Raw genomic sequence first — 17,058 nt, 5'->3', positions numbered from 1 at the left:
TTGAATATAAAGAAGGAAACTATTAATAAATTAGGTGAACACAGAATGGTATACATGTCAAATCTTTGAGAAGGGAAAGATTTTAAAACCAAGCAAGACTTATAAATAGTCACAAAATGTAAAACAAATACTTTTGACTAAATCAAATTAAAAAGATTTTGTACAAACAAAACCAATGTAACTAAAATTAGAAGAGAAGCAACAAATTGGGAAACAATCTTCATAACATAAAGCTCTGACAAAGGTCTAATTACTCAAATTTATAAAAAGCTAAACCAATTATAGAAAAAGTCAAGCCATTATCCAATTGAAAAATGGGCAAGGGACATGAATCGGCAATTTTCAGTTAAAGAAATCAAAACTATTCATAAGCACGTGAAAAATTGTTCTAAATCTCTTATAATCAGAGAGATGCAAATCAAAACAACTCTGAGGTATCACCTTATACCTAGCAGATTGGCCAACATGACAGTAAAGGAAAGTAATGAATGCTGGAGGGGATGTCTCAAAATTTGGGACATTAATGCATTGCTGGTGGGGCTGTGAACTGATCCAAGCATTCTGGAAGGGAATTTGGAACTATGTCCAAAGGGCACTAAAAGATTGTCTGCCCTTTGATCCCGCTATAGCACTTCTGGGTTTGTACCCCAAATAAGGAAAAAGACATGTACAAGAATATTCATAGCTGTGCTCTTTGTTCTGGCAAAAAAAAATGGAAAATGAGGGGATGCCCTTCAATTGGGGAATGGCTAAACAAATTGTGGTATATGTTGGTGATGGAATACTATTGTGCTAAAAGGAATAATAAAGTGCAGGAATTCCATGGAGACTGGAACGACCTCCAGGAAGTGATGCAGAGTGATAGGAGCAGAGCCAGGAGAACATTGTACACAGAGACTGAGACACTGTGGCACAATTGAATGTAATGGATTTCTCCATTAATGGTAATGCAATGTCCCTGAACAATCTGCAGGGATCTATGAGAGAAAACGGTATCCTTAGGCAGAAGAGAAAGTGTGGGAGTAAAAACAAGGAGGAAAGGCAACTGCTTGACTACAGTTGTTGAGGGGATATGATTGAGGAGAAATGCTAAATGAGCACCCTAATGCAAATACCAACAGCAAGGAATAGGGTTCGAAGCAAGGGCACATGTGATACCCAGTGGAATCACAAGTTGACTTGGGGAGGGTTGGTGGAAGGGGAGGTGAGGAAAAGAAAATGATCTCTGATTCCAATGAATAATGTATGAAAATGACCAAATAAAGTAATGTTTAAAAATTAAGACTAAAAAAAAAAAGAGAGAAATTTGATACAGACTATTAATGCCATGTTGGATTGCATAAAGAGATGTTGGGGATGATTGAGAGATCCACAAACTTATTATCAGTGGGAAGGTAACAGGGTAGTTGAAAAAACATAATGTATACTTTTTTTAATCCTTCCCTATTAGCATTAGAATCCATGCTGTGCAATGGAGGTTAAATGAGGGGCCCAAGGTCATATATCTTTGAATTATTTGAGGTCAGATTTGATCCCAGAACTTCTGATCTCTAGGCCTGGCTCTCAATCCACTGAGCTACACAACTACCCCAACCACCAATGCAGTCTTAAGAGAAGCATGTCCACTTCGAAGAATAAGGAGATAGCTGTCCTTCTGTACAATCAGATGGCACTTGGATTATTGTATTTGGTTCTAGATGACACAATTAACAAGTGGCAACAGTGAAGTGGGGAATGTTCAGCCAGATTGGTGAGGGGTCTGGAGTCTCTGAAGATCAATTGAGGGAACTGCGTATTAGAAAACTGCCTGGGACTTCTAAGGAGTTGCAATAGGGGACTGCTAAAAAGTTTCAAGAAAGACAGACTGCAACATTATCAAAGCAGGGATAATGAACGTTTATTGTATGCAGCAGGCAAGATTTAAAGATCTCCTCAAGAGAAACAATCTATTCTCCCCAATCCTCCCCAGAATGTGAACAGGGGAGTTAACCCGTTCTCAGGAGATCTTGGAATTGTTTATGCAGCCTTGAACTGAGATTTCTATGTTTTGGTGTACTCAGCAGGAATAGTATGTGTCAAACACCTGGGAAGAGGAATTTTTTCTCATGGGTTCCTGTAAGGTTCACTGCAATTCCCCATTTATTTTTAAGACATCAAATTCCTTTTGGTACAGGATCCCATTAATAGTTTTTTTGCAATTCAGCGAAACTAGTAATTAAAGCTTTTAGCAAACAAGGCAAGCATAAGCAGATAAACAAAATCACAAGTGCACCAACTACAAGAAGAGTCATATCATGAAATAAGGAGGAAAACAATCCTTTTTATGTTTCAATCCAATTATACAAAGAATCTGCGATATGCTGTGGATAGAGATCCTCCTGAAAGGATGAATCAATATTCAGAATTAATATACTGAGATTGTTAATATATTTGGTGATGTTTTCATGGTCCCATAATTCCTGTAATTGTAATTTAATATTTTTCCAATGTTTTTGTGTCATTATTTACTCTTATATAGTAAGCAAAATGCTGTATATCTATAATCACATTTCATGTGTGTTTTCAATGACACATTCTACTTCATTTGTTAGATCAGTCATATTTTTCTGTAACATCATAATACTTTTGTAAAAACTTGTATCAATTTCTTTTTCTCTTTCTAATGCTGAGGTTACATTTGTAGCCAATGCTTTCAAATGATTGGCGTCATTCTCAAGAGAATGTAAGTTAGATACTGATTGTGCTAAAGATACAGAATCTATTATAGTAGAAGCCAATGAAGAAACTAATGCTACTATGCCTAATGCAATACAAGTAATACATCGTTTATGTTGTGGTCTTATTTTTTGTTGTAATACATAAAGAATTTGATCCCCTGGGCTACCATACCATGAATCTTTATGTTCAGTGGCAAAAAGGGCCATGCGTGGTCACTTAATGATTAAGACAGGCCCATCCACCTGTGATCCTACACAGTAACTGACCCTACAGTTGCTACAGGTTACATTCCAATATTCAAATATCTAACTCTTTTGCTTGTTATTTCACTAATGTTCAGCTTCAGGATGATTATTTACTGTAGGTATAAAAGCATATCCCCCTGTTAGGCAAGTCTGAATGTCTAATGTAACACTTGTATTTACTGGTTTTTGGACTTTTCCATTATTAGAAACGTTAACATAGTGATACATATTTACTTTATCCAATGCCAGGGCTGTCTTTCCATAATCAATCAAAATCTGTATGAAATTAGCAGAACGTAACCAATTAGCTCTGGGGGCATCACCCACAAAGGCAAGCTGTATCCTCCTATAAAACTATCATGAAATTTATAAGAATCCAGTTTCTTTCCAATACACCTTGTGTCGTTATGCCAAGATACCCAAATCATATTTTTCCAATGAATACATGGTGCCCTTTTAGATCTACACAATAGCAAGGGAGGAAACATATTAACAGTGTCTCTTTGTTCATATTCCATCACAGAAGGACAAATAGGTATTTCTTGTCCCCAAGTACCATCACAAGATTCCCCTAGCCAAACTAAATATTGCAGTTGGCTGTACCCTTTATATTTTACCCCTTTGTCTACACGATAAGATCCTATCCAGAAAGAGTCTGACAGGTCAGGATGACCATAATAATGCGCCTGCAGTGATCTGAGGGGCAGGCATTCAGGATGGTCTCGTGTGAGGCACACTGGGGGTGCCTCAACTAGTCCAGTACAATTGAAAGACACAAACAATTATTGGCCTGATTATTGTCCTTAGCTTGTCTCTCAAAATGGTAAATGCCAGGAATATCAGAATTAGTTTATGTATATAAGATGACTTACGGTAAAGTGTGTCCCATGCCGACATACTCTACCCAAGGTGGTTGTTCCCAAAAAACCCATCTCTTTATTCCAGGAGCTGTACTTAAATTCTGGAATAGAAGTAGAAGAGTCAGTATCTTATTGAGATGTAGTCGAGTCTCCTTGTGAGGCTTCTGGAGTCCTCTTCTCGTCCTTCTTTTTATGGTCAGTCAGTCTCTTGAACTCAGCAGGAAGGGAGCCATACACTGTCTTTACCTGTGGAGCCACAAACAAAGCCTTGGCCTTGCAGGACCACTGGGTGAGGTCCTTGCCAGGATTGATCATCATCTTTCCATATGACAAATTTTTCTTCTGTAGCAGGGAATACAGGAGTAGTGGTACCTCAATTTCGTTCATAAGAAAATGCAGAGAAAACATTTTCAGCTCTGGATATATTATTGGAAGTAAAGATCAAATTATTTATAGTATATACAGTTATTGCCGATCGTTGATGTGGGGTGCTGTCTCCCCCTTTTTGTTTTAAAAGAAACATTTTTAGTATTTGATTACTATGCTCCACAATAGCTTGTCCTTGTGGAATGTATGAGATACCTGTGAGGTGTTGAATATCCCAAGTTTTACAAAAAAGAAAAAGTTGTTTGGAAGTATAAGCAGGTCCATTATCTGTTTTAAATGTTCTGGGGGGACCAGGCATCTGAAAAGTAAGCCCATAAAAACCCTGAATAAGTATCCACAGTGACATGGATATATTTAAGTCGTCCAAAGGACGGTTTGTGAGTCACATCCATTTGCCGTATATCTGTACTACTTAAGCCTCTGGGATTCACACCAATATATATTGGGGGATGGTTTGGAACACAATTAGGACACTTTTTAACAATACTCCTGGCTTGATCTTTAGTGAGTTGCAACATTTGGCCTAAAGCAGTACTATTTTGGTGAAATCTATGATGGATTCCTCAGCTAATTGCATATCAGTTAGATAACATTGAGCAATCAAAGCTTGATCTATGATATCATTTCCTTTAAAAATAGGTCCAGGTAAATTGGTATGACTGCGTACATGCATGGCATACACTGGATGTGTCCTTTGTCATATGACAGTTTGTAATTTACAGAATAACATTTGTACATTGCTTTGAGTAGATCTGATGACAGCTTGTTCTACACCTTGCAAAGACTGAAAAACATATTTAAAGTCCATTATGAGGTTGAAAGGCTCCTGAAATAACCAAAATTCTAGCAAAACAGCTGTTAATTCATTTTGTTGGGTAGAAGAAAAAGGAGTGGTAAAAATGACAGGTAGCTACCTTCCTTGTATACTCCTGCCTTATAACTAGCATTCGCATCAACATAAACATTAGGTCCTGATACTGGAAGATCTCTTAGAACACTAGGAAAAACAACAGGATGTTGGGACAAAAAAGAAAATTAACCTTGTGGAGTGTAGGTGGTAATAGTAATGGGGTATGCTAATAGTAAAGACTAAATATTTCTGTAGTATATCTTTAGCAATGGGTACCCAGATTTCATGAGGATACCATCCTAAACCTGAAACCACATATTCTATGCCTTTCCATATTAATTGAGCCATAAGACAATCCACAATTATAACTTTGTAAAGCCTTTCCCGATTTGCTTTTTAGATGTAACCCTTCAATGACTCTTTGTTTCTGAGTTATGGCTGGTACATAATTGCTCAAAATAATTGCTCAGAATTTCCTTAATTTCAACTTTATTGCTAACTCATTCATCCTTTTCATTTTTGCTTTTGGTAATTATGTTTTCCTCTTTCTTTAATGAAATTAACCAATGGGTCATCTATTTAGTTGTATTATTATTAAAAAAAACAGATCCTAGATTTATTTAATTCTGCATTTTTTCTTTTGATTTTATTAAATTCTCTTTGGATTTTCAGGATTTTCTGTTTAATTGGACATTTCCTGATCTTTCCAGAGAACTGAAGTTCTGTGTATCCACAGACAGCCCTAGAGAGGTTAAGATGCCCTAGATCACATTAGGTGTCAACTGCTACTCTGAAACTTTTTATGAGCCAGAGTTCTTCCTGTCCTGTGTAAACCTCAAAATTTCTTAGACTTATAAATGTTGGAAATTTCACCATTGGGAAATTTCATACTTGAAAAATTCCCTATTGATAGTGGGTCTTGGCTATTGGAATGTGAACCCCATTGGCATGGGAGTTTCCTCCTCTTCCCTTCTTAAGATTACTTTAGGACAGAAACCTTTTGCTGAACAATGGAAAGGACTTTGACCTATGCTTAAGCATAGAACAGGAATTTCTTTGAGTCATGATTGATTTTAGAATTGATACAATGGAGATACTTGGAATCAATCTCCACCCTATTCAGTCCTAACAGGATTGAGTAAGGGCTGCAGCCTAGATCAAAATTTAATTATTCCAATCTCTATCCTCCTCAGGTTAACAGGATTTAGAAAGGGCTGTAGCAAAGGATCAAAGATTTAATTATTTGAAAATATGACCTTCAACAGACATGTGCAAAGGCCAGAGATCTCTGGGTGGTCCTGGGTTAAGCTAGAGCCTCCATTGGCACAGGGAAATTGATGGACAGGTGATTGGGAGATGTGAGGACTGAGGGGAGGGAACTTGGAGGGTTTTCCTGAAGGATAGGAGGGTCTGAAGACTGGGGGTGATTGAGGAGTTTGTCTGAGTGGTTGAGGTGTGCTCTGAGAAGCTTGCACTGAAGGAAGCTGAAGGTGGGGGCCCCGGAGACTGTTTCTCCATATTTGGTCACGTGAGTAATAGGGACAGATCTCCTTTCATTGCCCCAGCTATCTAAGGGCTTGTGCCTTTTGGCCCAGCCTAAACAGAATGGGTATTCAAGCCCTATTCCCTTCTCTCCCCTTTCTCTCTCCCTCTATCTCTCTATCTCTAATTCCTTTCTTCCTCCTGTTTGCAATTAAAACTCCATAAAAGGTTGACGACTGACTTGAGTTTTCATTAAGGAATTACATAGCTGAATTCCTTGGCGACCTTAAATTAATATATATCAGTCTTTTAAAAGTGATTTCCTTGTCACACCTGGTAGTTCCACCTAGTGGACAGAAGGAGACCAATAGCAAGAGAGGAATATCTGAGGCCAGGGATGATTGAGCCAGCCTGATTTGCATCTGATCATAGAGGGGCAAATGTTGGAGTCCATCCTCACCCATGAAGGGATTGTGTTGGATGTGGACCTGTTTATGGGTCTCTGTACTGTTGCAGAGTCAGGCCAGGGATCCTGCTCAGTTAGTTCCCCAAGGCATCCCAAATCATTTTTGGAAGAGAAATGATCAGGGAGTCAAGTCCATTAAAACTGGATCCTCTTTGGCTCTGTGACCTTGAGCTAGTTACTTAACCCCCATTGCCTGGCCCTTTTGCTCTGGAAACAATACATAGTATTGATTCTAATGCAGAAGGTAAGGGTTAAAAAAAGAGTTGTTCTGTGATAGACAAGAGATAAAAGGGTACCTGAATGTTGCTGTAAGGAGAAAGGAAAATAGTCCCCACCTGATCAATGTAAGCCAGTGAACATCCCCTGGCAGGGGCACAGAACCCATTATAACTCCACCAGTCCATGGAGACACGTCTCCTCTCCCACTCAAGTCTTCTCTTCTTTGGGCTAAGCATCTCTAGTGCCCTCAATTGGTCCTTCAATTAAATATGTGTGTGCTCTAGTCTCTTCTCTGCTCATGACTCTCTATTGCCTACAGACTATCCTTGAGTGTTCTTGGTCTGTCATTAAAACTTAGCCATTCACAAAAGGGCATCAGGGTTTTCAGATACTTCTGGCCATGCATTGTGTGCTCAGACAGCATGAGTCTACATTTGGTACTCAGACTCACACTCTGTACTTTCCTTCCTCTGAACCGTTGTTTCGGCTATTTTCAGGATTTATACACAACTTCTATATATGTTCTCATTTGGTCCAATAACACTTGGACTGAGAGATTATTTTACCCATTTAACAGATCAGGAGACTGAGACACAGATAGGGACTTGCTAGTAAGACACACAGCCAGTAACATTTTGAGACAGAATTTGAACATAGGTCTTTCTCCCTCTTAGGCTACCACTAGTCACTATGTCATGTCAGGCACTGTATCCATTGATGCTGCCAAAACACCTTCCAAAAAGTCCTACCATGGCCTTCATGCCCAGGAGAATGCTCACTGTTCCTTCATATTCTCCCCCCACTACAAAAGGTAGCTAGCTGACCTCAGATTTGTCACTGTCCTGGCCAGTGTCACTTGGCTTTACTGGATACAAATGGGAGGCTCACTCTTCCTCACATTAAACTTCCCAATGGAGACCCAGGGATGGAGTGCAAGCTCTACCAAAATAACAAGGAGAAAGGTCAAGGAAGCTGAAATATTTCTAACTTATGACTATCAATTTGGAAATTATTTTTAAGACAGCTGGCCATGGATGACCGAGGACAGAGGCCTGACGATCCTCATGCATGTGCCCCAGAGATTGCTCTGGCATACATATCTCTCTCAGTGGCAAGGCCTTACTTCCAACTAGAGATAAGGAAAGGGCTCTCCTTGGGCCATGAAGATCTGGGAAAATTATTCCCCATTAGTTTAGATTCCCAGCATAAAACCATATCTGAGCTTGAAGATCACCTTCAACATTCTCATTCTTATCTTATAGGGTAGGAAACACCTAAGGAAAAGGGAGAGGCCAAAGCAGGGGATTCCAGAATCTTCTGTAAAGGGTAGGAACTACTTCCAGTGGGCAAATCATGTCCTAGGCACCAGAGATGTTATTGTGGGTTTGAAATCTCCAGACTTGAACCAGGTCTGACCTGACTCCCAGCCTGAGGCTCTTCCTTTTGTTCCCTGATACTAACTGATCTATTTCCACTCTCTGCCTTTCCTTTTCTTTTCTCTTCAGAATTAAAGTAATGTTTCCCTTTCTGAGCACAGTCTCCCTGTGGCCTGTCCCTAGTCTATCCTCACCAACCTCTCCCAATATCCTTATCAAGCTGTCAAGGTAAACAACACTGGCTTCCGAAAGTCCAGGCCAAGGAATCATAAACTCTTGGTGGTTCTGCCAAGCTATAAAGGCCTCAAATCCAAGCCCAGGTGCTGGATGAAGGGGTCTGTCATCCCCAGTCCTGCTTGCCTCAGCCCAGAAAGACTGAGCTCCCGGGGCTTGGACTCCATGTGAATGTCTTTGTCAGTCACAGGAACTGAAGCTGAACTTTTCCTAAGGCCTAGAGGAGATGAGATCTGCACCAGAGAAAGGGGGGAGCTTTGCTATTGAAATCACAGGTTCTTGGTGTCTGGCCTCCAGCCTGCCAAGGTCTTAGACAGGCCACTTCCAAACCACTTATTTGGTTATATGGTAAGAAAAAGAACCAACACAGTCATTTTCTGTCTATTCTCTGCACAGCGCCACTGTCCAAACCTACCATTGTCACCTCCAACATCACTGCAGTGGAGACCAAGGACTTCTCATTGACATGCCAGGCTACAGGCCAAATTCACGCTTACCAGTGGTTCATAAACAGAGTTGCCCCAGCTGGTAGCAGGATACAGCTGTCGCCAGATAAGAGGACACTCACTCTCAGCAGGCTCACAAGAAGAGATAACAAAGGGCCATATGAGTGTGAAATCCGGAATCCTATTTATAACAATAGGAGTGATCCATTCACACTGGATGTTGCCTGTAAGTATATTGCTTCTTCCTATATGTTGCATGCTTATAGCCTGGTGGTGTGTTCCCAGAGGCCAGGCTAATTCAGTCCCTTCTCTGAGAACTAAAGAGCTAGGCTCTGAGGTTCCCAAACCCCTTCATCTTTAGGGAGCCCAGATTGGCCTTGTCATGTGTTCTGGTGGAGGGTGGCCATCCAGGGTGCTGAACTGGAGAAAGCCCTAAGATCTTCCAAGTTCAGATCCAAACTGTAAAAGTAGAGGAGGAGCTGTGAATTTCCCAGCTCAAAGGAGCATCACAGTGGTCCCTGGTGATGGGTTACAGACTAGGAGATGCCCTTCTTTTCTGCCATAATCTAAATATGGAATCCTTCTTTTTCCCCCAGATGGCCCTGATATTGCCACAATTGACCATATAAGCGATCAGTTCGCAACGGGGATAAATGTTACCTTGAGCTGTGTTGCTGATTCTAACCCACCAGCACAATTCACTTGGTTACAGAATGGACAATCTGTCAGCAACTCTGCCTCATTTTCTATTATTACATCCCTGAATCATATCGGAAACTATACCTGTATTGCAACTAACTCATTTACTGGCTTGACGCGCACTGCAAACAAGACTCTTATGATCTATGGTGAGTAGCTTGATTGGGTCCCCAACTTTGTGTTGGGCTCTCTCTTTCCCTGGCAGAAATAGACATGGAGAGAAATAGACATAAGTGACATTCTGCCTCCGTGGTCCCATGGCACATTGCATTGTGGTAGAAGGAACCATGAACTCAGAATCATGAAACTTGGATTTAATCATTCCTCCTCTGTCTATTATCTGTGTGGTAAGTGTGTCTCCTCCTTTCACATCCTCAGCTTCTTCATCTGGAAAAGTGAATAATATTTGCTCTGTATATAATAGGATTTTATGTGGGGAAAGTACTTTTTACATGTTAGGCACAAAAACATGTGAATTGTCATCATCATCCTTGTTATTGATATTGTATTATTCTCTGCTGTCCTAGTAGCATACAACCTTCTTTTTCTCCCAACTTCTAGGACTGCAGGTTCAATGACTGCTCCATAATCTTTCCTTCCATCCCTTTCCCTTGGTGCTATGGACCCACAGAATGTTTTTAATTCTTGGTTGGAGTATAAGCTCTGGTCATGCAACAGGGCTGGCCTTGATCCTGTTTGGCAGGGATATTCTGGAGATGGAAAGGAGGATGTAAACTTTGTCTCCTTTCACACACAGAGATTCACCATTGCACCTATATTTTTCCTCTTTGTGGCATAAAAAGTCACATGAAAGTATGGCTGCTATTAAACCTGATTCTTATCCATGTAAAGGGATGATTGGCTTTAGCCTCCAGTAACTGGATCCACAGTAGAATTCCTGATGCCCAATTAATTCACTGGTCTGACTTTCCTATGTATCGATGACAAAACCTTCAGTCTCATAATCACACTAATGGGCAGCAGGTTCATAGAGAGATCATCTCTGGCCTTAGTTTCCTTTTATTTCATGCAATTTTATTGTTACAAACCTTAGGGGTATCCCAACTTCCTCTCCTAGACTATGGGGATGTTCTGAATGGAGAGCAGCGGGGAGAGATAGAATTGTGAAGTGGGGAAGTGACCTTGGGGAAGACAGACACCAACAGCATATACTTTAGAGGAGGGATGATTTTTTATTCGCCTCAATCTGTAGATGAGAATGCCTAAAGCTCACATTTTAAATTATCATATAATTATCTGTTTGTCATTTTCTTTTGTTAACTATTTTCCAATTACCTTTTCCCCTGGTTCATGCAGCACCTGGGAATGTTGCAGGCTATGTATTTGACACCTGTGGTTGAAAAGAGCTTTTTCTTAATTTATTTTTTTTCCAATTAACTAAAATCTATTTTCTGTCCCCCTTCTACATTCTACCACTAATGAAAACTAAAATCTTTGGGACAGGTATGAGTTGTGCCTGCCTGTAGCCATGAATTAATCTATTCCTAGGTGGACACCTGAGAAAGAGAGTTAGGAACTGAGGGAAAATGGGTGAAGGGGATATAGAGAAAGAGGGAATATAATAAAAGAAGAAATACTCAGAGACAGGGCTTAAAAAGCCTTAATGTGTGCTCCTCTGATTCTAGTAGAGAGAGAGAAAGAGTAAACTACATATTTCCTCAATCTTTTATTGGAGGATCAAGGAATGGGGAATGGGAGGTAGCTAATGATCATGTAACATGTCATAAGAGTTAACATTGGCTCAACTGACAACCATTAGATCAAGGAGGAGGAGATAATTCAAACATGTGACCTGGTATGGAATCTGGCCTGACAAGGTGGGAACTAGGACCCTGTGGCAGCCTACCCAGGAATTCTTCTGAGTTTTGGACTGTAGATTTGGAGAGTGGTCAGAATTAATCCAGTACCTATTAAATACAATGATCAAGAACTACTTGCCCATGAATCTGGTATATAAGAATATAGGTTGCACTATTGATATATTAATAATTGTTTCAAGATTAAAATACACCTATGATGCCACATGTACAATCAAGGAAAACAAATTCTGATGCTCAAAAAATATCTGTTGCAACATACACCCTGACTGCATCCCATTTCTGAAGTGAGGCAGCTGATTTCATAGGAAGTCTGTAGGTTTTTGTAGAAAGTGAGTAACCCATTATCATGGGTTTTCTGCAATCCTTGTTAGCCACTGCATTGATCAGAGGTCCCAAGTTTTTCAAAGTTCTTTGACTTCGGAACACTGTAGTTATTGTATAAATCACCCTCTTGGTTCTACTCACTTCATTCTGCATTAATTCAGAGAAATCTGAAGTTTCTGTTTTTGAACTCATTCTGTTCAGTGTTTCTTTGAGTGACTTGGGATCAAATGGAATAATATCTGTAAAGAGCTTGGTAAATCATGACCATTAATGTTCTACTAATTCTTTTTTCCTTAATTTTTCTTTTGTATTTTTATTGTTGTACAAAACACTCCATTTGGGACATTGTAGTAAGAGCACATTTATACGTAACCAAATTCCAAAATAAAACCACAAATATACTAATATGAAAGGAAACTCCAATAGTTTTTTTCTCTGGAAGTGGATAACATTCCCTGTCATAAATCTTTCAGGATTGTCCCAGATTATTACATTACTGAGAGTAGCCAAGTTTTCACAGATGATCCTTGTACAATATTGCTGTTACTGTGTATAGTTCTTTCAGATTTGAACCCAGGACCTCCCATCTCTAGTCCTAGTTCTCAATGCACTGAGCTACCCAGCTGCCCCTTGTTTATCGTTTCTTTTTTTATTAATTTAATTTTTTTTGGTTACAATAATCTCTTTATTTCCCTCCCTCCCCTCTACCTACCCTTCCCACAGCTGATGTGCAATTTCATTGGGTCTTACTTGTGTCCTTGATCAGAACCTATTTCCATGTTGTTGTTTGCACAAGGATGTTAATTTAGAGTCTACATCCCCAACCATATCCCTTCATCCCATGTATTCAAGCAGTTGTTTTTCTTGGGTGTTTTTACTCCCATAGTGTTTCCTCTGAATGTGGATAGTTTTTTTTTCTCGTAGATTCCTCCAAGTTGTTCAGAATCACTGCTGACTGTTCTTTAATGCCCTTTGGACATAGTTCCAAATTGCCCTCTAGAATGGTTGGATCAATTCACAACTCCATCAGCAATGCATTAATGCCCCAACTTTGCCACACCCCCACCAGCATTCATTACTTTGCTTTGATGTCATATGAGCCAATCTGCTAGGTGTGAGTTGATAACTCAGAGTTGTTTTGATTTGCATTTCTCTGTTGTAAGTGATATAGAAAACTTTTTCATGTGCTTAATAATAGTTTTGATTTCTTCATATGGAAGATGCTTACTCATGTTCCTTGCCCATTTATCAATTGGAGAATGACTTGATTTTTTGTACAATTGATTTAGCTCTTTATAAATTTGAGTAATTAGTCCTTTGTCAGAGGTTTTTGATATGAAGATTTTTTCCCAATTTGTTGCTTCCATTATAATTTTGGATGCATAAGTTTTGTTTGTACAAAAACTTTTTAACTTGATGTAATCAAAATTATTGATTTTACATTTTGTGATTTTTTCTAGCTCTTACTTGGTTTTAAAGTCTTTCCTTTCCCAAAAATCTGACAAATATACTATTCTGTGTGCACCTAATTTACTTATAGTTTCCTTCTTTATATTCAGGTCATTCACCCATTCTGAGTTTACCTTGGTGTAGAGTGTGAGATGTTGATCTAAACCTAATCTCTCCCATACAGTCTTCCAATTTTGCCAGCAGTTTTTATCAAATAGTGGGTTTTGGTCCCCAAAACTGGGACCTTAAGACTTAACATAGACTGTCTTGCTGAGGTCATTTACCCCTAGTCTATTCCATTGATCCTACTTTCTGTCTCTTAGCCAGTACCAACTTGTTTTGATGACCCCTGCTTTATAATATAGTTTTAGATCTACGACTGCAAGTGCTCCTTTCTTTGCATTTTTTTTTCATGATTTCCCTGGATATCTTTGATCTTTTGTTCTTCCAAATGAATTTTATGTTTTTTTTCCTAACTCATTAAAATTTTTTTTGGGGTATGGAACTAAATAAGTAAATTAATTTGGGCAGGATTGTCATTTTGATTATGTTAGCTTATCCTACCCATGAGCAACCAATGATTTTCCAATTGTTTAGATCTATTTTTAATTGTGTGGAGAGTGTGTTTTAGTTGTGTTCATAAAGTTCCTGTGTTTATCTCAGAAGATAGATTCCTAAGTATTTTATATTGTCTAAGGTGATTTTAAATGGTATTTCTCTTTCTAATTCTTGCTGCTGAGATGTGTTGGAGATATATAGAGAAATGTTGATGACTTATGTCGGTTTATTTTGTATCCTGCAACTTTGGTAAAGTTGTTGATTATTTCCACTAGCTTTTTGGTTGATTCTCTAGGATACTTAAGGTAGACCATCATATCATCTGCAAAGAGTGATAGCTTGGTCTCCTCATTGCCTATTTTAATACCTTCAATTTCTTTTTCTTCTCTAATTGCTACTGTTAGTGTTTCTAGTATAATGTTAAATAATAGAAGTGATAATGGGCATCCATGTTTCACTCCTGATCTTATTGGGAATGCTTCTAGTTTATCTCCATTGCAGATGATGTTGCTGATGATTTTAGATCTATACTGTTTTTTTATTTTTAGGAAAGGCCCTTCTATCCTATACTTTCTAGTGTTTTCAATAGAAATGGGTGCTGTATTTTATCAAAGGCTTTTTCTGCATCTTTTGAGATAACCATGTGATTTTTATTGGTTTGCTTGTTAACATGGTCAGTTATGTGGATGGTTTTTGTTACCATGAAAATGTGGGTTCAAGACTGTGAATTGCCAAAACTGTAGAAATAATTTTAGTGTCTTGATTTTATATCAAAAATAAGTTGTTGCCATGGGAAAAACCACAAATATGAAATACCCAAGTCAATTGGGTTTTATAGAGATTTTAATTAAAATGAATGAAGGAATTAAGGGAAAGGAGAGACAGAGTAAGAGGAAATAGTAGGAAAAGGCCTAGGGCCTAGGCCAAATGGCCTAGGCCTTTCTCTTTAAGAGAGAAAACTAAGTCAGTCTTTTATCCACTCACCACAAGATTTTGTTCCAAGCAAGATTCCAACTAAGTTCAGAGACCCAGCTACTCCAACAAGTCTGAGATCCAACTAACTCCTAAGTTGAGAGAACCATCTCCTTTTAAAGAAAAATTTCTCTTATGTCAGCTCCCCTAAATTTTCACATCTACTAATCACAGTAGATGCTTTCCACAGGACTTACCATTCTTAATTCACATATTCTTTTGTTATCACCTTCTCTGAGTAGACTAAAACTTCACACCTCTTTTGTTATGCTTTCCTTTTGTAAGTTGCTTGACCTTTTACTGATTAATTTAACCTTTATAGGAACTTAGTACCTTTTTGTATTAGATCTAAAAATAGACCTAGCTTAAGGTTTTGGACTCACTGTAAGTATGAATTAGGGACTTTTTCATTGTTCCAGTAAGGAGTTTTACAACTTTATCTTCCCCTAAAGTATGCCTAAGTATGGGTGGAGTAATGTTAAAATTCCCAGTACATTCCTGATCAAGTACCTCCATTTTTAAATGGGGAATAGCCTTAACCAAATGTTCCAAGGTAGAGTCTGAGCAGTTTTAAGATTCATATTTTCCTAATATTGAACCATTCTTGCATTCCTGGTATGAATCCTACCTGGTCATAGTGAATAACCCTTGTGATGACTGGATGGAGTATTTTTGCTAGTATCCTATTTAAGAGTTTTGCATCTATATTCATTAGCGAGATTCATCTATATGTTTCTTTCTCTGTTTTTGACCTGCCTGGTTTTGGGATCAGTACCATATTTGTGTCGTAAAATGAATTTGGTAGAACTCCTTCTTTGCTTATTCTGCCAAATAGTTTGTATAATATTGGGATACGTTGTTTTTTGAATGTTTGATAGAATTCATTTGTGAATCCTTCTGGACCTGGGGATTTTACTTAGGAAATTATTTGATGGCTTGTTCAATATTTTTCTGATGTGGGGTTGTCTAGGTAACCAATTTCTTCCTCTGTTAGTCTAGGTAATTTATATTTTTCTAAGTATTCATCCATACCACCTAGATTGCCACATTTGCTGCCATATAATTCGGCATAATGATTCTTTTAATGATTGCCTTAATTTCCTCTTCATTAGAGGTGAGGTCTCCCTTTTCATCTTGGATGCTGTCAATTTTTTAAATTAGATGGTCTAGTACTTTGTGTATTTTGTTTTTTCAAAGTATCAGCTTCTAGTCTTATTTATTAAATCATCAGTTCTTTGACTTTCAATTTTACTAATTTCTCCTTTGATTTTTAGGATCTCTAATTTAGTCTTCATCTGAGGATTTTTAATTTGTTCACTTTCTAGTTTTTTTAATTTGCATGCCCAATTCATTGACCTCTGCCCTCCCTAATTTGTTAATATATGAAATCAAGGATATAAATTTCCCCCTGAGTACTGCTTTGGCTGCATCCCATAGGTTTTGAAAGGATGTCTCATCATTGTCATTTTCATCAATGAAATTAATTGTTTCTATGATTTGTTCTTTGACTAACCAGTTTTGGAGACTCGTATTGTTTAATTTCCAATTAATTTTTGATTTACCTCTCCATGTACCCTTACTAATTATTATTTTCATTGCATTGTGATCTGAGAAGGTTGCATTTATTATTTCTGCTCTTTTGTACTTGTTTGCAATGTTTTTGTGCCCTAATACATAGTCAATTTTTGTGAATGTATCATGTGCTGCTGAAAAGAATGTGTATTCCTTTTTGCCCCCATTTATTTTTCTCCATATATCAACTAACTATAATTTTTCTAGGATTTCATTCACTTTTCTTACCTCTTTCTCATTTATTTTTTGTTTTGATTTATCTAGTTCAGATAGAGGAAGGTTCAGGTCTCCCACTAGTATAGTTTTCCTATCTATTTCATCCTTGAGCTCCACTAATTTCTCCTTTAGAAATTTGGATAC

At 38.3% G+C, this 17,058-nt stretch overlaps 1 protein-coding gene across 1 annotated transcript in view; it reads left to right on the top strand.

Annotated features, from left to right (window-relative positions):
• Nucleotides 1-17,058, top strand: part of LOC107650475 (carcinoembryonic antigen-related cell adhesion molecule 5-like) — a 98,911-nt gene that overhangs the window by 75,106 nt on the left and 6,747 nt on the right. The window contains exons 11-12 of the mRNA XM_056825361.1: nucleotides 9,234-9,509; nucleotides 9,880-10,131. Coding sequence (XP_056681339.1) covers nucleotides 9,234-9,509; nucleotides 9,880-10,131 — 528 coding nt within the window. The remainder of the gene's footprint in view (nucleotides 1-9,233; nucleotides 9,510-9,879; nucleotides 10,132-17,058) is intronic.

The sequence above is a fragment of the Monodelphis domestica genome, chromosome 4 (genome assembly GCF_027887165.1).
Source record: "Monodelphis domestica isolate mMonDom1 chromosome 4, mMonDom1.pri, whole genome shotgun sequence".
NCBI classification, from domain to species: Eukaryota; Metazoa; Chordata; class Mammalia; order Didelphimorphia; family Didelphidae; genus Monodelphis; species Monodelphis domestica.
The sequence above is the reverse complement of the archived record's forward strand: the minus strand, read 5'-3'. Positions and strand labels throughout refer to the sequence as shown.